The sequence below is a fragment of the Micropterus salmoides genome, unplaced genomic scaffold (assembly GCF_014851395.1).
Source record: "Micropterus salmoides isolate LMB-PRFRI ecotype aquatic unplaced genomic scaffold, ASM1485139v1 Ms_hic_scaffold_22, whole genome shotgun sequence".
Lineage (NCBI taxonomy): Eukaryota > Metazoa > Chordata > Actinopteri > Centrarchiformes > Centrarchidae > Micropterus > Micropterus salmoides.
Genome location: NW_024041373.1, coordinates 700846 through 728773, shown reverse-complemented (window position 1 = coordinate 728773; position 27928 = coordinate 700846). Strand labels below are relative to the sequence as shown.

Below are 27928 nucleotides of genomic sequence, written 5' to 3'. Positions count from 1 at the left end.
GTGTATAACATATGTGCATTTGACCATAACAGTTTAACATAGCACTGTAGCAGCTGGATAGAGGATTAGTGACCTTTTAAAGGGAGAGCAGAGGTCGGTGTTTATGTAGGGACTGAACCCTTCTATGGTGTCTAACAGATGTTTACACTTATTCTATAGAACTGTGCCCTTATATGGATTGGTGCCTCAGACCCTTATATGGTGTCTAACAGATACCTAAACATGTCCTATATAAGCTGTGTTTGATGTACAGAGAGACAGAGTGGCCGTCGGGCTGGGTCTCTCTCCAAGCTGCTGCAGAGCTTGTAATTGATGCTGAACTCCTTGATGTAATAAACTTTTATGATCAAGAACAGTGTCAAGCGGATTTCTTCTCAACACATCATCGCAGCATTATTGTTCGGACACCACAATCATGCCTAAGGCACGTTCAGGCAGATGAGCAGGGAACGAAAACTAAAATCTGACCTCCCTTTCCGGTTTTTGTTTGCCAGATTTAATGGAATGACTGAATGATCGGATGATACATGGACCCAGCTGGGCATGAAATTCTATGTATGTGTAGCACCATATACTGAGTTGTCAGAGGAGCGCCCTCTGCCCATGGTCCATGGCAGATGAAGATTTCTGATAAAACCTGTGTGCCTCTCAAAGCAGCTTAACACACATGACACAGAGCGAAGGTAAAACTTTACATGGTTGGGGTTAGGTCCGTGAAATCCTGGAGGGACTGTTTAATGATTTAACTATAATTCGAAAGTTAAAAAAACAAATTTACCTTGCAGTTTTCACTTAATCCCACAATTACATCAAAAAAACTCCCCAAATCAACAATCCATTCACACACACACACACACAATATACTGGTGGCAGATGCTGCCATGCAAGGTGGTTAGGGTTTCAGTGTGACACTCTCTCTGGAGGAGCCACGATAGAACCAGGAACCTTCTGATTACTAGACGACCATTCTACCTCCTGAGCCATGCCACCCTAAAATCATTCAATTCTACACCATACTGGAAGCCAATGAAGACAAGCACAGGGGAAATGTGGTATCTCTCTTTGGTGGCAGGGAACAAGTTGGAGCTGGGACGAAAAGGCCTGACTAAAACCATAATGAGAACTATAGTTCCCCTTCGAGGGAACTCGAACTGCGTCGGTGACGACACTATGGGAACGCCTGTGGGCGTGGCAGGGCTGAAATCATCATGAAACTACTCCAATCCTATTGGCGTTGCTAGAACGGTAGCGTGTGACGGCGTAATTGGAGGCGTATATAATGATGCTGGCACACCGGAAACATTAGCTTTTTTCTATTCAGCAGGCTTGTCTGGGGATGCCACATGCCGCATGCCCAGGCAGCTCTCGAGGCTGCTTGCAGCCATTGCGAGGCCCTGCCTCTGACGAGTTTGACGTGCTTAGTGTCATGGAGGATGACTTCCGGGAGCCGGGCCGACGTCATCAGTCTGCGCCCAGCTATGATGAACTAAAGGCGGGCTGGCAGTAAACTAAATGAGCGTTTTCTGCGGCACCACGCGCCGCCCCCACGCCGGTCCTGCCCATTCTTTCCTGATTTACACAATGAGTTGCGTCATCCCTCAAGCCGCCGTTCTGGGTCCAGGATGGCGACGGCTGAAGAGAGACGAGCTCAGCCCTCGTTTCTCTCCTACCGCTGGAGCCAGAAGCGAAGCGTCGCTTCTCCTGGTCCCCCTCAACAAACCTGGGACACGAGGCGGCGCTCTCGCCCACAGCCCCCCGAGAAGATGGATCTGAGGACCATCATTCAGTCTCGGCGGGCCCGGGGGGATTTCGCAGAAGCATTGCGAACATTTCCCCGGGGATCCTGTGCACTGTAGTGGATGGCTACAGGCTGCAGTTCCGGGTCCCCCCCCCCCCCGATCTGGAAGTGGTCTGGAAGTTCGCTCTCTGCTGGAGAAAGGGGCCACAGAACTTATTTCCCTGCCAGTCAAGGAGTCCGGGTTCTACAGCCGGTACTTTGTAGTTCCCAAGAAGGACGGAGGGTTGCGTCCAATTTTAGATCTGCGGTCCCTGAACCTATCTCTGAGGGGATTCAGGTTCAAGATGCTCACCATCCCCACCATCATCAGTCACATCCAATCCGAGGATTGGTTTGTCACGATAGATCTGCGAGACGCATATTTCCACATCTCCATCCGTCCCTCTCACAGGACGTTCCTGAGGTTCGCCTTCGGGGGCGTGGCGTACCAGTATCGGGTTCTTCCGTTCGGCCTAGCACTCTCCCCTCGCACGTTCACCAAGTGTATGGATGTAGCTCTGGCCCCGATGAGGCTCCAGGGCATCCACATATTGAACTACATCGACGACTGGCTCATTCTGGCCCAGTCTCGAGAGTTAGCGGTTCGGCATCAAGATGTCGTCCTCGCCCACCTTCAGCGTTTGGGGCTGCAGCTCAACGTGAAGAATAACGTGCTGACGCCTGCCCAACGGACTTCGTTCCTAGGGGTGGTGTGGGACTCAACGACTATGCAGGCCCACCTGTCTCCTGCACGCGTTGAGTCCATTTTGTCCACAGTGACCAGAGTGCAACGAGGCCGCACCATCACTGTGACACACTTTCAGAGGGTGTTGGGTCCCATGGCAGCAGCGTCCAGTATAATACCTTCTGGCCTGCTGCACATGAGAGCCCTTCAGTGGTGGTTAAAATCCAAGGGATTCTCCCCGAGGGGAAATCCGCTCCGTCTGATACGGGTTACAAGCAGCAATTCCCTGTCAGTAGGCGAGAGGGGGTGCCATGGTGCAGACGTGGCCAAGGCTGCGTCTGTATGCTTTTCCTCCAGTCGCTCTGCTCCCGGAGGTTCTGGAGTGGGTCCGTCAGAACGGTGTCAGCCTACTATTTTTTGGCCGACCCGAGTGTGGTTCTTGGACATAATATCGCTCCCGGAGGGTCCGCCGTGGCAGGTCCCTATGAGGAGTCGAGACGCTGCTCAGCTCCAGAGCCCCGTCCACAAGAAGGACGCACGGCCTGAAGTGGAAGGTGTTTGCCACCTGGTGTAGAGAACGGGCGGTGGACCCAGTTACCTGCCCGGTGACTATGGTACTGGAGTTCCTCCAGGACCGTTTCTCTGCTGGCCTTTCCCCATCCACACTCAAGGTGTATGTGGCTGCCATGGCAGCGTTCCATGCCCCTCTGAGGGATGGGCCTCTGGGGAGGTTTCCACTGGTCGTGCGCTTCCTCCGTGGAGCCCGGAGGATGAGACCTGTGACTCGTTCCCACTTGGGACCTGGCAGTGGTTCTCGAAGCGCTGGCTGAGTCCCCCTTCGAACCCCTGGAGTCGGCTGAGGCCAAGCACCTGATCCTTAAGATGACCTTTATCCTCGCTATCACCTCTCTGAGGAGAGTGGGGGATCTCCAGGCACATTCGGTTTCTCCTTGATGCCTGGAGTTTTCCCCGGGGAGGGTCAGAGCCATCCTGCACCCCAGGCTACGGTGCTGCAGGCGTTTCATCCCCACCTCATGTGACGGCGGAGGACGGGAGACTTCATCTGCTCTGCCCGGTCAGAGTGCTGAGTATTTACACTCTGAGGTCCTCCCGGTGGAGGAAAGCAGACCAGTTGCTGGTGTGTTTCGGGTCCCCCAAGGCTGGGCTCCCCGCTTCCAAACACACAATCAGCAACTGGATCGTTCAGACTATTTCCCTGGCCTATCAGGTGCGCGGGTTACCTTCACCTATTCGAGGCATGGCGGCTTCTAGGGCCCTCCTCGCAGGGGCTTCGCTCCAGGATTTGTGTGAGGCAGCTGGCTGGGCCACTCCTCACACTTTCATCCGGTTTTACAGTCTGGACCTTCCTTCTGCACCCGGCACCCGTGCGCTCTCCTCTTAGTCGTGCTTACGTGTTACTGCACGCTGGGGGCAGGCGGAGGCGTGGAATAGTGGGTATTCTCGTTCCCATAGTGTCGTCACCGACACAGTTCACGTTCCCTCGAAGGGGAACGTCTTGGATTACGTATGTAACGAGACACTGCGTCAGTCCGCCACACCTCACCCCGCCTGGAGTGCCTTGCTTCATAGCAAAGAGCTAATGTGTCCAGTGTGCCAGCATGCTTATATACGCCTCCAGTTACGCCGTCACACGCTACTGTTCTAGCAACGCCAATAGGATTGGAGTAGTTTAATTCATGATTTCAGCCCTGCCACGCCCAGAGGTGTTCCCATAGTATCGTCACCAACGCAGTGTCTCATTCCCCTTCTCGGGGAACAAGGGTTACAAACGTAACCTGAGACGTTCTCTATGTTACAAGAAGTTGTGCATTACTGTCACCAGATCATGGGGATGAGGGGAAACAGATCACAGTGATCAAAGGAAATGTTGTATCTAATCCAAAGAAATCACATAGACAGCAAACAGGGCCTTGGATTGATGCTTAAAGGAATATTGACTATATGAAGGATAAGAAATTGCCCTAATTGACTGAAACAGACCTGAGTAAGGGGTAAAACAGTGTAAAGCTATATCATTACAACTGCACTAAATTGTGAAGGTGATTAATCAGAACACACTGATATACTGTAAGATCTAAGTAAGCTAAACTCAACGGAGGAAGGCAATAAATTTTAATTATATTTTAAATGGACTACTGTCCAAGAGTTTCCATCTCTGTTTCATTCTCACCTCCTGCCTCTGACTGTGGTTATCTCTCATCTCCTTCCCATTGAAATCCCCATCCTCCCCCCGTCACTACTCTCTCTCTCTGTTGTCTCTCTCACTGCCTTTACTCCCTCCTCCCTAATACGCTCTAAATCTATTCAAAGCTCATCAGTTGATCATCAGCTGCAGAGAGAGAGAGAAGCTGAAGCTGAAATACAAAGCAGGGAGTCGTGACACAAGAACACTTCTCCCTGCTGGGGGTGTGACAAAAGCCAGTAAATGAATGGTTGGGCCGGTGAACAGCTTTATGGTTGTTTGTGTATCTGTGTGGGCAGGAGGCGAGGGAGGGCAACTAGAGTTGCTATCCTTGTGAGTACCAACTCTTTACAGTTCTTATGTATATAAACTCAGCAAAAAAAGAAACGGCCCTTTTTCAGGACACTGATTTTAAAGATAATTCTGTAAAATTCCAGATAACTTTACAGAACTTTATTGTAAAAGCTGTAAGTAAAGTCTTCATGCTTGGTCAATTAACCATAAACAATTAATGAACACGCACCAGTGGAACAGTCATTAAGAAACTAACAGCATACAGACGATAGGCAATTAAGGTCACCGTTATAAAAACTTAGAACACTAAAGGTGTGTTCACATTGAAAGCGAATCCAGCGTTTTGGGCGGCTTGATTACATACAAAGTCAATGCAAAGCCGCAAATTCCTGTGAATTTGCTCTGGGCGGCGCAAAAGAGGCGTTTGTTGCGACATTCAGTTCAAATTTTTCAACTTGGGGCGAGAAATTCGCTTGACGTAATGTTGCGAAAGCCTTTCAGCAGTGAGATTGTCCAAACGTCACCGCTTCGGAGCGTTATTTGGAGAGGACCTGGCAAGCGGTGTAATGACAACCTGCTGGCCGACGGAGAGCTGCTAAAGAACGGGGAAGTGTACGGGGAGCAGCGCAAGTCAGCAGGACAACTTCTAAAATGTTTGTTTTCTGAATGGAGCTCGGATCAATCGAGGCTATGCCAGCAGAGCTCTGGGTGGCGGATGTGCACGGAAACTTGCTGCTGATAAGCTCGAGTGAAGATAAATCAATGTTGTAATCCTAAAAGCTAAAGTAAAAGCTATTTTAATGAAAGCAGTTAACTCTGAGCTCCTCCTGTGAGTAAGCGACTTTTTCGCTCGAGTTGAAAATTTTCAACTCACGTGAAGGACTTTGCGTCGCCAGCAGCGCCCCCCTCTGCACTGCCCAACAGGAAATCGCGGCTCTCTGCATCTTTGCATTGACTTTGTATGTAAACGCACCGTCCACAACGTTCACTTCGCTTTTGTTCTGAAAGCGCCATCAGAAGTTTTCACAGCTGCCTCTGAAGCCTGGGGTGCCCTGTTCGGGATGCATTGCAGGGGCGTCTTTAAGAAGACAAGTCGAAGCCAGAGTGACCGGGATCTTGGCGAGACTCTTGCCATGGACAAAATTACCTTAATTTTTATGTCCACAAAATGTTTCTTTTTAAATCTGCATGCTGCAGAGGGCCATGCTGCACATCAGATTGCGCATGCACACAACAGGGGTTAAATTGCTATGCACATGCTCATAGAACTGGAGTTACATCCAGGTAACTAGCCTACTATTTCTCCCTACCAAGCCCCGACTGCTGCAACTTTTCTTAGGCCTTCATAAATGTTCTATACCCTCATTGAATTGCTTTGCATTTGTTATCAGACATTCAGGCTTCAGACATTGTCTTTTCCATAGATAAATATTATTTCATTTGATCTTTCTGTAAAACAGCCTTTATTTTTTTCCAATAATTTAAAATTTCAAGAAACAATCAATCTATTTCTTTATTTTATTATTATTGTATTTGTTGATCCTAATGTTCTTATATACAGTATATGCTTTGGCGTACTGTTTCCATACATTTCCATACAATAAGGCTTTTTTTGAATTTGTGAATTGAGAGAGAATGAAAAGAGCAAATGAGCAGAGAGAGAGAACGCAAGCGCAGTGGGGGCAGGGAGGTGCAAGAGAGATCCAGAGACATGGGCTGCATGTAGAGAGAGAGAGGGAGAGGGAGAGAGAGAGAGTTGGCTAATGGGATTGAGGGAGCGAGAGTAAGGCTTAGAGAAAAACAGAGACAGAGGGAGAGATAGAGTTGGGGTACACCTGACCTTAAGGAGGGAGAGTAGCTTTTCTGCTAGCCACACACCCATACCCACACATATACATACACACACATACACATACAGGCAGAGGCAATAAGCCAGCCAGCAGAGAGCCTGCCGACCGCAGCAGCCATGACAGATACCGGTGAGTAGCTCCATATCTAACATCCCTTAGTGTGTGTGTGGGTGTGTACATGGTTTCATATGAGTGATGACGTATAATACCAGCTGTGGTTATGGGACTATAGGCATCACACACCAGGGAATGTGAACGTGTGCATTTGAATGTGTATGAGGGATAGATAGACAGATAGATAGACAGATAGATAGATAGACAGATAGATAGATAGATAGACAGATAGATAGCGCTTGTGTTTAATATTCTAAATTAATGATTTAATATACTTATTTTAAAATGTATTTTCTCTAATGTATATACTGTTTACTACCAAATTATTAAATTTACCATGGAATATTTATGAAACTATAATAGATCAAATATATAAAGTGAAATATCACAGGATAACTTGCAAATTAGTGAGTGAAATAGTTACTACACACAACTGTAATACAATCACCTAATTTAATTTCACAGTTCAAATTCATTTTTTAATTTGACGTTCCATTCTCCCTCCTGTTCTCTTTGTCTCAGCCTCTTTCTCCAGTGCACTTCTTCTCTGAGGGTCAGCTGCAATGTCTCTGTGTTGTGTTGCAATGAAGGCAAAAATAAATAAGACAAAAAAGTAAACAGCAATTGGCCTCAAAATTTATCATAGAGCTGAACCTTGACACAGTAACTATGACAGACTAGTGCTTCCCCCAAGTATCTCCTGAGTGCAGCCAGTAGGTGAAAAAATGGGGCTGCGTATGAGGCGTAGTCCCCATGACATACCTTTTCTTGCAGTTTTTGGTGTGGTGTGGTACAGGCTTGTTGTCGATTTTGGCATCCCCGTGAAAACACATTTCATTTATCTTTAATTATACAACACAAACTTTGCATTTCACGTACCATTATTAAGTAAGTGCAATAATATATGAAACTCCCTGCTGTCTCAAAAGAGGGATAGTTTTTAAGGCAAGGCTTAGAGTTGTTCCACTCTACGACATCACTTTCACATTTCCAGGAACACCAAGCTGTTTGTATCACTGGGAAATAAGACTGCACTGTTTAGCTCAAGAGTGGAGGGACAGAAACTATTCAGTGGCCAGTAGCTGTCATGCATTACAAGCCGAAGAAACACCACCACGCAACAACCCAGACCCATCTGAAGCCACTGCTGCTGCAGATTTGTCTTATTAATTGCTGATCTGTGGCATGAACCCCGTAAGCAGCATCATAAATGTAAAAACTTCAAAAAATGATCATAGAGGTGAATCAACAGCTCTCACACAGGCACAGCTCTAATAATAATATTAGATAATACGTTTCACTGTGATGGGATTTATTGCTGGAGTGCATTGGATTAGAATTAACAGTTGTTCCAAGTAATGTGTCCGCCCGCTGCATATACCTATGTTATTGTAAGTATACGTTTGTATATGTGGAAACATGCAGTGCAGTTGAAGCATCTGTAATAAGCACCCTGGGGACTCCTACACAGCACTCTGTGGGACTGATTAGTAAAGTGGTCGCCTGCTCTCTTGTAAAATACACACAGAAGCACATGCACACAGAAGGACCTGGGGGTTAGATCCTGACGTAGTCGGCTGTGTATTAGCTTGATAGCCCCCTCCACTCAGGCTATTTTCATTCGACTTACAAGGGATTAGCTGGGGTGATTACTATCTGCAGGTCTCTCTTCGCTGCGCGTGTGTGTTTGTATATAATGCATTCAAATGTATGTGCATTTGTGTAAGTAGCTCTTAAGGTTTCTGCCTGAGCTTTATTCCATGCCAATAGTGGAAGAAAGATGTTTCAGATTAATATACCCTAATCAGGCTACAGTAGCTGTGATTAGTGTATTCAACCCTTTGACCAAAAAAGAACATTGACACTGGACAATTGTACAAAACATGGGATTCCTTTCATTGACAACATTATTCTCGCTTTCTATTTCTGCCCATGGCAACTAAGTTATGGTTAAAGTTAGGGAAAGGCTGTGGTTATGGCAAATTAATCATGGTTAAAGTATTGTTAAGGTAAGGCAACTAAAACACTTGCCTAAGGTTGGCTAAAGATTGTGGTTACTGTTAATGAAAAGGCAAGTGTTAACTGCAGGTCTGTTACAGAGGCAAACTCCTCCACCACTACAACCCCCACACCGTTACTTTTCACCTTATGACATAAAGGGCACACTGTGAAGGTAATTCTTGTGATCTAATCAACTCTTGATGAAGAATCAGGAATCTCAGGATGTCATACACAGCATTGTTTATTGAAGCCTAGCCAGAGAGAATTGCCACAGCAGAGTGTAGTACCAAACCAAATCTCCAGACAGCCTCTTGGTGTACAATATTTATCCCTTTGCTATGCTATACCAAGGCATTCTTTGCTGGCCTAAATGTGTGTAGCCATCTTACTGGAAGCTAGACTCAAAAGGCACATTAGGATCCGGAGGACACGTGTGTTGCATTCTAAACGGAGACAGTCAGTCTAAGATTGAAGGCTTACCCCAAACATCTCTAAATCACTAAAACGGTGACATTGGTACTGAAGGTGACACTAGTGGAAAGATCATGGGGTCATGAAAAGAGTTCAATCACTTTGTGCCCATCACATTCCATCAAAATTTAAAAAAGTTCCTTTTCTGAGGGGTATGAATGTACTATAATGAAATGCATATTTCACACTAATCTGCCCATTAGATTTGGATATTTCTTGTAAATAAGTGAAATCAGGACCTGATGGTGGCACTAGGAGAAAGGTCAGGGGGTCACAATTGTTGCAGGTCTAAACTACATATGATTTTTAATAAATTTATGAGAATACCCAATTATGAATTTTAATATTCAGAAAATATTAATCTATAAATCTCTCGTTACCACCGGAGTTGTTATTAACCTAGAGTCTCCGGACCTCTAGGTAGCTTTTAATAATTATACAATTATTCACCAGTGATCAGTTAGTTAATAATCGCTCAATTATCTTAAATCAATCAGTCAGTCTCATATCTAAAGGGTCAATTCTCTTGGCAGGGACTTAGAAGTAGGCAATACACACAATTCCTTGGTTACAGTGAATTTATTAACTAACTAAGGTGATATAAAAAGGTGGTTAAATACATCAGAGAAATAAACAATGGGAACAATGAGAATGGAGGTTCGATTGTGGGAGGATTTGACTCATACAACAACTAATGAATGCAATTAGATGATAACTCGGTTAAATTTGTCTAGGGGTTTAAAGATTACATATGCTGGACTAAAGATAAATGGATTAGCAACTATTGGACGTCACTGACCACAGAATGTAGGGTTTTGGTCTTACTGCTTGCTGGTAAACGGCCTCACACTGGCAGAGTCCGTGCGTTCTCATTTAGGACAGCTTGAAGCTGTCAGCCAGCCGCTTTCTCTGCCAGGGAATTTCTCCGGGGGTCAGTCTCTGGGAGGCTTATTAAAGAAACTTGCAGTGGGGGCCTTCCCAACCCTGTCTCGGGTCAGGTTTAAGTCATCCTTTGTTATGCTGGCGGGACCACGTGGCTGGGGCTGACCTCGGTGTCTGGGGCGTGGTTCCCCAGAGGGCAGTCCTTCGTTTCCCGCAGGGCGGGCCGTTTCCGGTTTCCCGAGGTACTGTCTTTCTAAACTTTTAATATGTCTATACAAAGGAAAAGAAAATCTATTTGCGTGTATTATAATCAAATATTTTCCCACAATCAAACCTCAATGGTCAAACGGTTGTACCGTTCTAAGTTTAAGCATTTGGTAACAGGAAAACAATTGTCAGTAATTAGACCTTAAAAGGTTAGCATTTCAGAATGATGGCATGTAATACTTATTTCGTCCACTTGGGGGAGCTCAGGTTACATTACGACAGCTTAGATTAATCCAAAAACTATCTTTCCTTAGGAACTGGGAAATTTTGTTATTTAGCCTTAAATTCAAGCTGGCAATTAATAGAGTATAGTATGGCATTTCTTTATCATTAGTTCTAAAAATTGTGTGGGAAAGTATTGTGAACAAGCATTGGTTACACATAAAATGAAGGAGTGTCCTTAACCTTGCTGAAAATTGAAACACTGCAAAAGTATCTTATTTAGATTCTTTTCAGCAATAATACCAACAGATAGCAACAACATGGTAACATAACTACTCAAATAGAGGCAACACCACAACTAACTTAGCAAGGATTATTATTTGAAGAGCAGTTTATAATGAAACACTGTTTTAGCTCAAGAAGGTGTCCCCTTTTCACATATCCTGGCTTATCATGTTTGCACATCAATCTTTGTTTGCATAAGGGAGTTCACGTCTGTGTCTCTGGTGTCCTGGAGTTCCTCATCTAGGCGTGAAAAAGAGTATCTCTTTGATGAGGTAATGAAACACAGAGCAAGGTCAGTTGCCATGGTGCGTGGGGGGGGGGGGCAGTTTAGGGTTTCCTGACCCCTTTTAAGGAGAGTTCTGATAGGCTGTTCAGGGAAACGCTAATCACTGGTTAAGGTCCCTTTTGTCAGTTTAACAGTCAGGCACCGAGAGGCTTATCTTGGCTGTTGCCAAGTGGCCAGTTTTACGATCCACTGCCTCGGGAATATCACTTAGGGGAAGCAACCTTTCACCTTTTCCTTTGGGTCTCTTCAGCCATCTGTTGAAAGTTGATATCTTTACCCCCTCCTTTCTCTCTCCCAGGGAGAGAAGAGGAATTTGGAGTAGCCCAAATTTATTTAATATAAAATGCACAAATCCACACTGTTGGTCCACTACACAATGAACATTAGGCTTCATCTTCTGAGGCACGGAACAATGTGTTTCTCAGGAGGAAGCTTTGATGGATGAAAGTTCTAAAGGAAAGGTCAGGGGGTCACCAGAACTAGTAAGCATCATTCTCTGGGGACCACAAATATCCATACCAAATAAATAAATCGTTATATTGCCAATAGCTGTCGAGACCAATCACCATGTGTTGGCTCAACCGATGCTGTAGAGACATGGCAGTTTCCAAAGTATATGGATTCAATTGTTATGAGTGAGTATGTTTGCCTGATAATAATTAACATCATTTGTTGTTATCATTAGTAGTACCACTAAGCGGCATAGTTTTCGATTATTTTTAGATTTAGAGTCTGCATGGCTTTAAATTAATAGGTGTATTTTGCTTAGACATCTTGATGTCTGCTATATGTTCTTTCTACACATCATGACAGGTATAAACATAAATTATGGAATAAATTCCCTCATTGCCGCTATGATCAAACATATATGCTAGGCTAACGTATTACAATATATGCCACATACCCACAATAAAGCTAACATTTTACAATGCTAGCTTTGGGATGCTTATTACATATATGGCGTTGGGATCCCTTGTGCAAGTGGTTGTTGATTTGAGTATAAAGAAGAGACTTAAATACTAAGTAATGCAATCCAATCTTATCCAATATTCAGACTTGCCTACAAGATAACGTTGCACAATGCACAAAGTAGCATATGCTTAACCTACATTAAAAATGTCAAATCACTTTTTTTCCACCTCCATCAAAGCTTTCCTCACATGGTGTTTTGTTATTCAGCTCACTGTGCTTATTTATACAATACTACAATAATAAAATCAGACACAGGCAACAGTATAGAGAACACATATAAACACACACTATAAACAAAAACAAAACCAATATAGACAAACTGACAAATAGTGCAATTAGCAGAGTGCAAAGAATGCAGGAGTAAATTATTATTATTGCTATTATTATTATTATTATGTACATGTCGGAGGTGGATGTGATATACAGGTACACATACACATACATGCATACATGTACACATGTATACAGTGTGATGGAGCATAGTGCAAAGGATGCTGGAATAAATAAGTATTATGTGCAGGTGTTATGTACTTGAGGTAAGTGGATTTGGTAAAGTATATACAATGTGACAATATAACAATATGAACAGTTGAATGAATGATGAATAATTTCCTATATATATATATATATATATGGATATGTTGTCGAAGGAATGGTTTGAACAGGATTTAGGCAGCCTCTCTTCAAATCCAGCATGAACAAAAAATGTCCCAGTATTTTAATGAAGCACAATATGGTGTTGCTGACAGATGGCATACCCAGAGCACAACATTTAGTCATAAACAGAGGACTGAAAATGGATCAGACTTTGTGTAGCCTATTATAATCTATTAAAACTGCCTTGATTAGCCAGGATAGAGATCCTGCATATTGGTCTGGACATAATTCTAGTGTCCAGTAAGGTACTATGAGCTATTTAAGATATGATGGTTGGATGGAGATTGAAGTTTGCTTTGGGAGTTAAAGGACATATCCTGTGCAAAGATAACTCTGAGACTCCTCATGGTGGCGCTGGAGGCCAGAGCAATGCATCTAGAGTTACTATACCTTTACATAATATGTTTCAGAGGTGTTTGGGGCCAAGTATAATAGTTTTAACATCAAAAAATTGCAGGTCATCCAGGATTTTACATCCTTAAGGCATTGGTTTCATCTGGCTTGATCAATATAATTAGGTGTCATCTGCATAATAATGAAAATGTATGGAATGTTTCCTAATAATATTTCCTAAAGGAAGCATATAGGATTGGTCCAAGCACAGAACCTTGTGGAATTCCTTGAGTAACTTTGGCATGGCTGGAGGATTCATCGTTAATATGTACAAGCTAAGATTTGTTGATAAATAGGACTTAAACCAGCTTAGAGCGGTTCCATTAATGCCAATTAAATGTTCCAGTCTCTGTAATAGGATCTGATGGTTGATGGTGTTGAATGCAGCACTAAGATGTAACAACACAGACAAGTCAATTATCTGTCATTTGGGCTATCAACAGGTTCTTCTGGAAGGCTGTCTATAACTCAGGTGTCCACAAAAACATGTGAAAGTGAGAGTGGATCTCTGGAAAAGATCAGAAACTCTATTATTGGAATATATGCCTCACTGGCTACAGTGCTGAAAAGAATCCTGGGTTGTCCTTATTTTCCTCTATTAATGATGAGTAATAGGCTGCTTTGGCATTATGGCGGCCCTTCCTATATGTTTTAAGACTATCTTGCCAGACTAAACAAGATTCTTCTAGATTGGTGGAAATCCGTTTCCTTTTTCAGTTTTCAAGATGTTTACCTGCATTCATGCTAACACCAAGGGTTTAAATTTTTGGTAGGGTAGGTTGTATGGCCTGCTCTCATTCTACTACAAGTTTTGAAAGATTATGTCCTCCCCCCTCATATGTTTGGTTTGGTCCACTGCCTACCTTTTTGCATCTAAAGTCTTAGTGACTTTAATTTTAAAAAGCTACTAGTAACAAATCTAGTGAGTATATCAGGGTGAAAGTGACAAATATACAAAATCTATTATATTGTAGTCTAATGTATTCCCCTGCATACTGCTCAGAGTATTCTCAGTCCGTGTCTCTCCTTCTCCTCTCGCACTGTACACAGGCAGGCAGGATTGAGAGTGAATTTCTGTGGTTACGTGGATGCGTTCTGAGCTGCACAATAACACAGATAAAAACTTTCATTTACATAACCATAACAAACTGGAATAATTTACTCACTTACACTTTACCACAAAAAATAACAACAGAATATGGAGAGAAATCTTTTGGGTATGTAGATGACAGACTGAACCATAGGAGGTATAACTCTTTGCTAGTTTCTCACTGTTCGTGTTCCGTTTTATATCAATCCTAATACTTTGAATTGTACGTGAATGCTTTATATTGATTATATGCATTTTTCTTTTTTTAAAAATAGATTAATGTAGAATACATTGAGGTGATTTTAATATATATGAATGAAATTTAAAGAAATTGTTATGTAAAGTATGTCAATCATGGACCCCAGGAATATTAGCTGATTGCCAAGACCCCTGCTAATGGGGAGCCTTCAAATAAATAAAAATCAAACAACAGGAGAAACAGATCATTTGCTGATTTAATTTAGGTTTCATATTCATGTATGTGTTTATTAAGGTGGGATAAGGAGGACTGGCATATTCTTATCTTAACATGTTGTTGCTGTTGGTGGTGTATGTTTGTGTGGGTGTTGCAGACTCTCTGAGCGAGGCACTAAAGGCTATCAGTGTGAGTACAGAGCTGATTGAGGAGGAGCTCAAGCCTCATTTGGACACAGTGCTGGCTGCTCTGCTGGAAAAGAGTAAGTCATGTAATGCACACACACACACATCCACACACACAAACAGACCTACCTTCCACCTCCATTCATTTACTCTGGTTTGTCACCATATCCCAGAATTGGTTATCAAACAGTAAACTATTTCACACAGCTCAGCTCTAACTTTTTTTTGCTTTGCCAGCTGTCATCTGCAGCTCAGCCTAAATATTTCTTATATATTACTAGAAAAAAAGACTGTGCTCCAAAAGGTAGCACAACTCACTGAATCACTAAATCCAAAAGAGTCTTCGGGGGAATATAAATGTGCTCTGCAAATGTCATAGCCATCAGCCTGCTACAGTAAGCCCTTTCTATATACACGGAATATGTAACATTGCTGGATTTATCTGCCAAAGCCTAGCTTAGTTAAAATGATGATTCTGTAACATAAATCGTTCGTAATACTTCTAATCAGACAAAACAGGACCATTACATTCAACTGCAGTGCTCGCAGAGAATAATGATGTAAAGTGATGAATTCCCCCCTCCCTTGTCACCGTACTTCTGCAAGATGAACATGAAACACAGGCTACACTACTCTTACTCTTGATATTTGGGTACTGAAATACCCAGACAAGTGATTTGAGAATGTGGCCTCTAACTACATTAATGAACTTGATGGTGAGTCAAAGAGCTGTCTTATATGCCAATGCTCTATAACAGACTGTAGGTCAAATCATGTGCACTGAATTGGTTTTTGTCATGTCAGAATTATTTTGGGGCTATGTTTTGTTTATTAAGCTGGTCTGTGCAGGTGCATAGCTGTGCTCATAAAATCCTATTAGAAGTCAAAATAGCTGAGTACTACTTGTTATGTTCATTATGATCTTTCCATAACTTACAGTTTTAAATGTTACTTATATGCCTTTCTAATATGTTTATTAGTTATATAACGGTATGCGGAGTAGGCCTATATTTGATAGCGCAATTCAAATTATTAATTTATTGTGCCAAAAAATCTGATGCTCGCCCTTCCCAAAAATCCTTCCACCGTGTCTGTACTGGTATAGCTTTCTAGAAGTGTCTGACCTCGTCAGATTGACTTTTCTAAGAAACTTGATTGCTTTTTTAGACATCAGACCAACATGTAAGATTTGCTATCACAGACAGTATATGTAACAAAGTGCATGTCATTAGCCTGGATTTTGTGTTCACATTCAATATTCTGCATAAGGATGGCACAATTAGCCTGTTAGACTGTCACATATATTGGGTGAAAGTGAAAGTCTGATGGTGGCAGTAGAGTAAAGGTCAGGAGGCCACCAAAACGTGTCATTTTTAAACGACAAGAAGTCATTGAGTCTGAGTCACATTCTTTTTGACTTGAAGTCACATCACGGCTTTACTGTATAAACAAGCACTACTAGCCAAAACTAACTTCACATATTTCTAATAAATGTAGGGATGGGAAATCCTGCCATTGTTTTGATTCTGAATAAATGGATTTGTGTCCACAGAGAAAGATGCTGCTGTTGAGATTGCCAGCAGCGGGATTCTACCCACACTGGCTCAAGCCTTACAGAGTAAATGCAGCCTGAGCTGCCAGGTGGCTCTGGTAGTGGCAGAGATGGCCCGGGAAGGTAGGATAGTGCTATAGTTATAAGGAATTGTAACTCTTCAAATTTCCATTGTTCTGAGCACTTTCAAGACTTCTCATCCATGCTGCCAAAATGTTGACACATAGCTGGATGTTGTTTCATGAATCAGTTCACACATTATATGCCTTTCGTGAGTAATGAGAGTGAAAAAATAAATGAATCTCCTTTGCTCCTTGACTAACTTGTTGTACACTGGGAAAAAGCCACTTTTGAAAAGCCATACTCATGCTGAATTACGGCAAAATGTTGAATATATGTATTGTGGCTATGTGCCATCAATATTATTTTTTTCTCTCATTATAAATGTTCAATTCACACCCAAGGTACATCTTGTTTGTTCAGCCAGTGAGATTTGGGCATCCACCAAAGTAATTGGCCCATCTTCCTTTTAAAAATGGTGATGACAAAACAAGAATTACAACAGCAGAAGAGATACATTACTACCACCAACCAGTCCCAAACAGCTGTCACACACTGACAACTTCAAAACCAACCAAGCATCAGCAAAACCTTTTCCAGCTTTGTGTTGGTGGTGTAAGGGCTCCCACCCCCCCACTAAGGACAAAATTCCTAGTGTTATGGCTGCCACCGCCCCCACCTGTATTTGCCTGTGCTTTCAAGTGGGCTATCTGTTATGCTGAGCAGGCTGTGCAAGCCCACGCGGAGGATTGGCTGCACAAGGAGAGAAGGTCCCGCCTACTTCCTGGGTTTCCAGTTACCATTCCCTCAATTGGTGCGGCATGCTACGGGCCAATCAGATGGAGACCGTGACGACCACCACCTGCTTAAAAGCCTGCTGGGTCTGCCATTCGGGGCAGCAATCTGACCTGAGTTGCTTGCCTCGGGAATGCCTGTCTTAGAGATTATAGTAGTGTTTTGTAACCCGTGCTAGACTTTGTGTCTTGACTTTGTGTGTTTCACTGTGTGAAGGTAAGAGAGTGGGCCAGGGCTAAGCTTAGCTATCACTGACACCTTTCTTGCACACACCATAGTTGTTTTATGTTAGTTTTCACAAGGTTCAGGGGTGCTGTGCATTTTGGGTTTTGGGTTTTTCAAATGCAGTAGGCTAGTGAGCTTTTGGTTTATTTTTGTTTTATTAGTATCTCTGTAAGCAGTAATCCTCCTTTTGAGGATCTCCTTTTGTTATAATTGTTTGTTGATTTCCACAGCACCCATTGGCCCATCCTCTGTTTGTGCTCCACTTGCATTATTTCAAATAAATATCCTTCCAAACCAAGAACATCTGGTTTATGTTTATGTCCCTATATCCCTAGACACCTCGGGACGTAACATAAGTGGGGGCTCGTCCGGGATAATCTAATAATTGATTCCAGGGGAAAGGATATTTATTGGAATAGGGTAAGGGAGCACACTTAATTGATAAGCTGGTACAGCTGATTGTGTAGATGCAATGGCTTCTGAGCATTTTGATGTGGAGTCATTTTTGGTAAATCTGACTCATGACAAAGTTCACGCCTGTAGGAAATGACCTGGTTAAAGTAGCAAGTCACCTCCAGATTTCGGTAAGTAAAACAATGTTAAAAAGGGATCTGAAACCATTAGTTGTGGCTACATTGTTGGAGAGAGGGCTGCTTGAATTACCTGTGGCAGTAGAGTTAGAAACGCTTCCAGTGGCTGGCTCCACGGAGACCGAGGGGGTGCAGACCCTTAAGCCACAACCAGTCTCTAGGTGGGACGACGAGGTCGGTGGAGGGTTAAAGACACCAGTCACGCTGCCACGTTATGACCCTTCCCCTGAGAGCAGTGCTCGTTCCAGAGATGGGGCCCGTATAAAGGTTCGCTTGGCCCGTCTCCAGCTTGAGGCCCAAGAAAGGGAACGTCAGCAGCACATGCAACTTCAGCTTGAAATCAGAAAGCTGGAAGTAGAGGCTGATAAGGCTGTAAGGCTACGGAAGCTCGAGCTTGAAAGCTCCCAGGCGAGGCAAAGACCGCCTGCTGCTGCACCAGGTATATCATCCGCCTCCTCCACCCTAAATTCTGCTAGTCCAATTTCTCTGGCCTTTGATGTTAGCAAGCATATTGCTCTAGTGCCATTGTTCCGGGAATCTGAGGTTGACTCTTACTTTAGTGTATTTGAGCGCATTGCAGTTGCCTTGCAGTGGCCAACAGAGGTGTGGCCACTACTGCTCCAGTGTAAGCTCCATGGCAAGGCCCAGGAAGCCATTGCAGCGCTCTCTTTGGAAGAGAGCTTAGATTATGAGTCGGTTAAGTCTGCCATTCTTCGTATTTGAACGAGTTCCTGAGGCCTACCGGCAGAAATTTAGGAGTCATAGGAAGTCACAGAACCAGACTTACACTGAGTTTGCGAGAGAGAAGGGTGTGTTATTTGATAAATGGACTTCAGCCTGTTCTGCTGATAACTACAGTGCTCTGAGAGAGTTGTTACTGGTGGAGGATTTTAAAAAGAGCCTGCCAGAACGTATTGTTGTGTACCTAAATGAGCAGAAGGTAACAACTCTAGCTGCTGCCTCAACAACGGCCGACGAATATGTACTAATCCACAAAACTGTTTACGCTCACTCCCCTGAAAGACCACGTAGAGCACCAGTATCACCTCCCTCTGTCCACAAAACACAGGGTGGGGAGAAGGAGGAAAGGAAATGTTATTACTGTCATCTGGCCGGTCATGTTATTGCTACCTGCCCAGCCTTGAAACGCAAAGAACAGTCTTCACGCCCTTCCCAGCCTAAAGGCGTCGGTCTAATTAAAACTCAGCGCAGTACAAGAATTGAGGGTAACAGATGCGATGAGTTGGATGCCTGCTTTAAGCCGTTTGTTTTTGAAGCACGCATTTCACTCACTGGCCTGCCTTGGATCAGCACTCTGTCCGGGTACTGAGGGATACTGCGTGTTCCCAGTCAGTAATTTTGACATCGGCATTGCCCTTTTCGGAACATTCAGCTTGTGGGTTCGGTTCAGTGCTCCGCGGCATTGAGATGGGTTACGTTCCACGTCCGGTGCACCGTATCCACATTCAATCTGACTTAGTTACAGGGTTCTTTCCTGTTGCTGTTTGTGACGCTCTACCCATTCAGAGTATTGTACTTCTACTGGGAATGATATTGCGGGAGGGAAGGTGACGCCCACGTTGGAGGTGCTGGATTCTCCTCTGTGCGGCAAGTTCCCCACAGACAATATGTCTTCTTCAGTGTTTCCTGCTTGTGTGCTCACTCGTGCACGCACACGGTTGCTCCAGGATGAGTGCGACAGTTCAGATGTTTCCTTAAACGACAGTGTACTCATGCCAATGTTTTCAGGGGAAACTGAGGTGGTGGGAACCAAGGAGCAGGCCGACGTGCAACCCCTGCCTGAGGCGGTTGAATCACAGGACCCTCCCGGCTCAGATTCACTTCCAGTTACACGAGGGCGCCTGGCGAATGCACAGAGAGGAGATCAAACACTGCAGCGTTGTTTCAGAAGTGTGGTAAGTATCAACGATAACGCAAGTGTGGAAAAAGTGGTTTTCCTGCTAGACCAGGACGTCTTAGTTCGCAGATGGTCCCCTCTCCCAGAGACTGATGCTGATTGGAATGTTGTTTACCAGATAGTCGTGCCTTCTCTGTATAGACAGCATGTGTTATCAGTTGCGCACGAAAGCAAATGGTCAGGACACTTGGGGGTAACGAAAACTTATCAGCTCATTCTTAAGCACTTCTTTTGGCCAGGGTTAAAGTCAGATGTAGCAAAGTTTTGCCGTAGTTGCCATGTGTGCCAGATAGCAGGAAAGCCAAACCAAACAGTCCCTCCTGCCCCACTACATCCTATTCCTGTAATGGAAGAGCCATTCGACCGAGTGATAATAGACTGTGTGGGTCCGTTACCCCGCACCAAGAGCGGAAACCAATATATACTCACCATTATGTGCGCGGCAACTCGTTTTCCCGAAGCAATTCCCCTTCGTAATATTACAGCCAAAGCTGTAGTTAAGTCCCTCACCAAGTTCTTCTCTACCTTTGGTCTTCCACGCGTAATACAGTCAGACCAGGGTTCTAACTTTCAGTCCAACCTCTTTAAACAGGTGCTCGGCACATTAAATATTAAGCATGCAGTGTCCTCGGCATATCATCCTGAGTCCCAAGGGGCTCTGGAGCGTTGGCATCAGACTCTCAAGTCCATGCTGCGTAAATATTGTTTAGAAAACCAAACAGATTGGGATGAAGGGGTTCCATTTGTTTTGTTTGCAGCACGTGAAGCCGAGTCTTTGGGCTTCAGCCCTGCTCAGCTCGTGTTTGGGCATACCCCCCGTGGCCCGCTTAAAACGTTGCATGACCAGTTTGTGTCGCTCAAATCGTCGCCGGTCAGTAACGTATTGGATTATGTCAGCCACTTCCGTGAGCGGCTACACATCGCGAACGCACACGCTAAACGGTCCTTAACCAATTCACAGAGAGTGATGAAGCGCCACTATGACCGTTCTGCTGTGGCTCGCTGTTTTCATCCTGGCGATTGGGTACTGGCGTTGCTGCCCACGCCGACGTCGGTGCTATCTGCTAAATTTACGGGTCCATATGAGGTCCGTGAACGCCTCAGTGACACGGACTACATTCTCAGTACTCCCGAGCGAAGGAGAAAAACGCGCGTTTGTCATATCAACATGCTCAAAGCATATCAACCTAGAGAGGATAGTAACCGCTCTGTAGGTGGACCTGGTCCTTCACTCGTTACCTCGCCTCCCCAGAGCGCGGCACTGATCGTAACTGATCCTGCGCTCTCCCCGACTGTGATGACCTGCGGCCGCGTCACCCAGTCCAGTTAGGCACTCGACTCCCTAATTCAGAGGCGATAGCAGAGTTGCCGTCCCAGTTATTACATTTACCTGCTGAACATCGACAGGATGTAATCAACCTTGTCGACAACTTCACCTGTTTGTTCAGTGATGTACCGACCAAAACGACTGTAATACAGCATGATATTGAACTGACTGACCCGCGCCCCATAAAGCAACATCCGTACCGGGCAAACCAGACAAAACGGGAACTGATGAAAGGAGAAGTGGAATATCTTCAGAATGGGTTTGCTGAACCCAGTTCTAGTTCATGGAGTTCACCCTGCCTTGTTGAGGCTAAATCTGACGGCTCACCTCGCTTCATTACTGATTTTCGTAAGGTGAACTGCGTAACTGTGCGTGATTCGTACCCCTTGCCGAGAATGGAAGACTGCGTTGACAATCTGGGGAATGCCAAGTTTGTGAGCAAACTGGACCTGTTAAAAGGTTACTGGCAAGTACCTTTAACTGACCGTGCTGCAGTTATTTCAGCGTTTGTTACGCCAGACCATTTTGCACAATATTCTGTCATGGCGTTTGGTATGTGTAATGCTCCCGCTACCTTCCAAAGACTAGTGAATACTGTATTGTCTGGAGTGAGTAACTGTAACGCATATTTGGATGACTTGATTGTGTATACAGACACGTGGAAGGAGCACCTACGCGTCTTGGAACAGGTCTTCAGTAGACTCGCCCAGGCCAATCTGACATTGAATTTAGCCAAATGTGAATTTGGAAAGGCGACCGTCACCTATTTGGGTAGACAGGTCGGGCAGGGACAGGTGCGACCTGTTGAAGCAAAGATCTGTGTAATTTCACTGTGCCCGGCCCCCACTACACGTAAAGCGCTGCGTTCGTTCCTGGGAATGGCAGGGTATTACAGAGCGTTCTGCCGTAACTTCTCCACTGTTGCTCAGCCACTAACTCGTTTATTGAGCCCCAAGGTTGATTTTGTGTGGTCTTCAGACTGTCAAGCCGCGTTTGATTGCCTCAAGGCGCTCCTGTGTCATGCACCTGTGCTTGCGGCTCCGGATTTCGCCAGGCCGTTCGAGCTTGAGGTGGATGCCAGTGCAGTAGGGGCAGGCGCTGTTCTCTTACAGGAAGATGTAGAGGGGATCGATCACCCAGTGTGTTACTTTTCCAGGAAATTTAACAAACATCAACTTAACTATTCCACCATTGAAAAAGAGACACTTGCCTTGTTGTTGGCCTTACAACACTTCGAGGTCTATGTTGGGTCCAGCTCCCTGCCGGTTGTGATTTACACTGATCATAACCCCCTGGTTTTTCTCTCACGCATGTATAACCACAATCAGCGCCTAATGCGTTGGGCCCTGATCATTCAGGACTACACCTTAGATGTCCGCCACAAGAAAGGTTCAGAAATGTGGTGGCTGACGCCTTGTCCAGGTTACAGTGAGTGTTGGCGTGTTGAGTTGTGTTTCACCCAAACATGGAGTTTGTGTTTATGGGAGGGGGTGTTACGGCTGCCACCGCCCCCACCTGTATTTGCCTGTGCTTTCAAGTGGGCTATCTGTTATGCTGAGCAGGCTGTGCAAGCCCACGCGGAGGATTGGCTGCACAAGGAGAGAAGGTCCCGCCTACTTCCTGGGTTTCCAGTTACCATTCCCTCAATTGGTGCGGCATGCTACGGGCCAATCAGATGGAGACCGTGACGACCACCACCTGCTTAAAAGCCTGCTGGGTCTGCCATTCGGGGCAGCAATCTGACCTGAGTTGCTTGCCTCGGGAATGCCTGTCTTAGAGATTATAGTAGTGTTTTGTAACCCGTGCTAGACTTTGTGTCTTGACTTGTGTGTTTCACTGTGTGAAGGTAAGAGAGTGGGCCAGGGCTAAACTTAGCTATCACTGACACCTTTCTTGCACACACCATAGTTGTTTTATGTTAGTTTTCACAAGGTTCAGGGGTGCTGTGCATTTTGGGTTTTGGGTTTTTCAAATGCAGTAGGCTAGTGAGCTTTTGGTTTATTTTTGTTTTATTAGTATCTCTGTAAGCAGTAATCCTCCTTTTGAGGATCTCCTTTTGTTATAATTGTTTGTTGATTTCCACAGCACCCATTGGCCCATCCTCTGTTTGTGCTCCACTTGCATTATTTCAAATAAATATCCTTCCAAACCAAGAACATCTGGTTTATGTTTATGTCCCTATATCCCTAGACACCTCGGGACGTAACACTAGGTTTGCTCAACACCACCAGCAACAGCATCAACCTTTATCAGGATCCTTTATGAGAAACAATCCCACAGTGTACATATAGTGTCACACATACAGCCAAAAGTAACAGCTTACTGTTAATCACCCACCAGGCCTCTGCCACGTCAAGTCTTTGTTACTTTGACCACTGTTCTGGAAGGGAGGGCCATAGCAGATACTGGCTCATCATACACCCCTCTGAATGAAATTGTTGTATACTGATAAGTGAATAAGTGAGAATCTGAATCCTTGGTTAGGAAATCCCTTCTACTTGGCATGTGGGGGAGGAAGATGGCAGGAGATGGCACTAAAATTACAGGGTCACACATACACTTTACCTGTGGTGGTCTTGTCATCAGAGGCCCTGGCTTGCCCCATTGTCTTAGGTCTGGATTTCATGTGTGTCATAGGCCTGCAGATGGATATTGGAAGTAACAGATGGATATTGGATGAACTGGGTTAACACCAACAATGACAATCTTGGTGATTGGGGCTAGAAGGGACATCTCTACTTCTTCTCTGCCATTGACCCCAGACAATCAATCAAGTCTACCCAGGCAAGTCTCAACGCAGAGCTCTTGTACAGGGCAATTGAGGGAGCTCAAATGGATGCAGCAGGGAAGAGCTGTCTCTTTCATCAACTACAGGAGAACTGTGATATATGCACTACTAAGTTGGGATGTATGGAGGTGCTTCCTCATAAAATCTTCATCACCCAGGATATACCAATAAAGCAGAGACCCTATCAGCTGTCTCCAGCAAACCTTCAGGTGATGAAGGAACTAATTGAGGAAATGCTGGAGATGGATGTTATTGAACCCTTATCTTCAGCTTCGTCCTCCTCAGTGATTCTCATTACTAGAAAGGACAGACAATTGAGGTTTTGTGTTAATTTGATAAAACTTAATGAGGTAACCTACACTAATGTCTATCCTTTCCCCATCATCCAAGAAATTCTGGACTCCAGCATTGTCCTGAAAAGTGGTTATTGGCAATGCTGGATGGATCAGGACAACATTGACAAAATGGCTTTCACCTGTCCCCTGGGGCTCTTTCAATTTAAAGGTATGCCATTTGGATTTAAGGATGCCCCAGCTACCTTCCAGAGGCTGATGGAATGGCAACTTTACTGTCAACATAAAGAAGCGTAAATTGACGGTTACCACCTTATTGTGCCAATCTTCTCTTAGGCTGCTGAACCACAAAATCCCTTAAACCCAAAGGAGCATACACCTCTGAGTACCAACACTCTTTTGAGACCCTCAAAAGCTACCTTGTACCTGACCCACCCTGTATCATCCCAACTTTGACCTGCCCTTTGTGGTGTACACTGATGCCAGCCATGTTGGTTTCCAGACTGTGTCTAACAAACTGGGTTAGGTTCAGAGGAGGTCTTGGCATGTGGCAGCAAAAGCCTCAATAAAGCAGAAAGTAATTACACTGAAAAAGAGTGTTTGACGGTAGTGTGGAAAATAGTAGTACTACCTAGAGGGTAGAAACTTCCTGTATTCTTTTTTTGCAAGAGTTTACCTTTGAAGTGGAGTATCAGAGGGGGAAGTATAATACAGTACCAACTTATCCAGTGTCCCAAGTGACATTGCTTGCAGTAGGACAACAGCATTTGCTATGCTGTAAGTTAAGGGGGAACCTTGCAGTGAAGATATGGAGAGCACAGCAAGAAGACCTGGAAATATTGAAAATATACCTTAGTGTATGATGGATGGTGGCCTCAATCACCTCTATCAAATTCACCATCTTAGAAGATAAAGTCTACCGAATCTTCCACAGCAGCATCTATTTTCCTATAATAATCTATCAGGGGTGGCGCGGTGGTGCAGTGGTTAGCACCGTTGCCTCACAGCAAGAAGGTTTTATTAACGTTTGATCATGAGGGTAGATTGATTCTACTTGCAAAATTAGGCTATTAGATCTGCAGATCGGACTGTCCGTCAAGGGGGAGTTCAAAAAAGGGTGTTTTGCAAAACCATGAAATATGCAAAACACCCTTTTTCGAACTCCCCCTTGACGGACAGTCCGATCTGCAGATCTAATAGCCTAATTTTTCTGTGTGGAGTTTGCTTGTTCTCCCCGTGTCTGCATGGGTTCTCTCCGGGTGCTTCCTCCCACCATCCAAAGACATGCAGGCTCGGCTAGTCTCCGAAATTGTCCTTAGGTGGGTTGTCTGTGTATGTGTGGCCCTGCGATGGACTGGCGACCTGTCCATTGTGTACTCCACCTTTCGCCCAAAGTCAGCTGGGATTGGCTCCAGCCCCCCTGTGAATGGATAACTACATACCAGAATGTCTGGGAACTCCTTCTCCGGATGTTCAATGAAGAGTCAATATGAGGCCATCTTGATAGATACAAGACCTGTAAAAGGATGCAAGCTTTGTTATATTGGCCAGGACTGAGTTTGGAGATTAACAAAAACAAAAAATAAAGGCTCCGGGTATTTCCTCCTGCCGACCGCAGAGTGAACATGGGACCAGGAATAAACCATGGATGCTACTAAAACAGATACGATTGAATCTGCCTCTTCATCTATGGTACAATACACTGTACGTCACCATTTTTAATGCGTGTGGATGCCCAAATCCCATTGGCAGAACAAAGGAGGTGTGACTGGGGTGTGAATTGAAAATTTATAATGACAATGCAGTAAAATAGAATGTATAGTCATATTAACATGTATCATATTACATCATATGATCATAATTATATTTATGGTTTGATTTCACTTTATATAATATACTATGGCTTTAATAAAGCACTGGTTCAAGCTGAATATTTACTGTAACACTTTATATACTGTTTGTGAAAATATGTCGCAGAATAGTGGGGAATTTTATTTTATACTTTTCATTAAGGTTAAATCTTATGTAATGTTGCAGCTGCAGTCAGGGAGCCATGCATTGAGGCAGGCCTGGTGAAGGTGCTTGTTCCCCATCTGAACAGCAATAACCAGGAGATGCTGCTGAACACTGGCAGGGCCATTGGACGCATCTGCTTCGACAACTGTAAGTAGGTCTGACAGTGCTGTCTTGGTCAGCAGGGTTTACTGATGATGACTGAACAGTATGCTTATGAGGCAAAGTCTGGGTTCTTTTGAAGGCTACAGAGAGTGACAGACACCAATTCAGTCTTCAAGTTGAAATAGGTACCATGTATATGGCCTCTAATTCTCAAATGTAAAATTATGTATTATTAAAATTGAATTAAATTTAATGAATTGTGTGCCATTAACATCAGCTGCCTGATCATTATAGTAAACCACTGAAACATGATGTTGAAAGGAGACAATTGCCTTGTTGTTGTTTTTGTTTTTGAGACAAAAATACACCAAATACAAATCAAAAAACAAAATAATAAAAGAATGTGTGTGTATATCTGTTACTTTATCCTTGATCTCTTCCACTCTCTCTCTCCCCCTCAGCATACCAACAGGACCAGTTAGTCCAGAATGGTGTAATCCCTCGGCTGGTGTCCATAATAAGGGAGTATCCAGAGAATGACCCCCTGGTCAACGTGTGCCTGCTGGCCCTCTGTAACCTGGCTGACATGGGTGATTATTTAGTAATTGCATTTATAATAATATTGAATTATGAATCAGCTGTGATTTGAATCACATCATCTCAGTATTTAGACCTGTCTTTCTACATCTGCAGGGCTGCTCTTTTAAAGAGGTGGTATTATGCTTATTTTCAGGTTCAGAATCTTAATTAGGGGTTGTACCAGAACAGGTTTACATGGTTTAATTTTCAATATACCATATCTTTCTCATACTGCACATTGCTGCAGCTCCTCTTTTCACCCTGTGTGTTGAACGCTCCGCTCTTGAGCTACAGAGTGATGCATCTTACTTGTACAAAATCTTTGTTGGGAGTTGCACATGCGCAGTTCCCAGGTAAGGACTACTAGCCAATCAGAAGCAGAGAAGGGCGGGTCGTAAGAAACAAGGTAATGTGATCCAAATCAAAGCCGCTTCAGACTGAGAGCGTAACCTAGCAGATGGTATAAGTTACCCACAAGTCCACATCATCATTGTTCCACATCTTACCATCAGGACTAAACGCTGAACTGTTGCCGGTGTTCTGACGATCTTTGCTGCCTTGTCGAAAAATGCTACCATAGCGAAAATCGATAGACTGACTCTGCTCGGCCCTGCTCCGTTTTCCATTGCAGACAGTACCCAGAGATAGTACGTAGCTTGTTGTCATAGCAACGCCACACACAACTGCCGCGATT

The 27928-nt window shown here is 44.3% G+C and overlaps 1 protein-coding gene across 1 annotated transcript in view; it reads left to right on the top strand.

Moving 5' to 3' along the window:
• Window positions 1–6700: 6700 nt before the first annotated feature.
• Window positions 6701–27928, top strand: part of LOC119917745 (rap1 GTPase-GDP dissociation stimulator 1-like) — a 36489-nt gene continuing 15261 nt past the window's right edge. Inside the window, exons 1-5 of the mRNA XM_038738184.1 lie at window positions 6701–6938; window positions 14962–15066; window positions 16542–16664; window positions 26575–26700; window positions 27117–27245. Coding sequence (XP_038594112.1) covers window positions 6926–6938; window positions 14962–15066; window positions 16542–16664; window positions 26575–26700; window positions 27117–27245 — 496 coding nt within the window. The 5' untranslated portion in view covers window positions 6701–6925. The remainder of the gene's footprint in view (window positions 6939–14961; window positions 15067–16541; window positions 16665–26574; window positions 26701–27116; window positions 27246–27928) is intronic.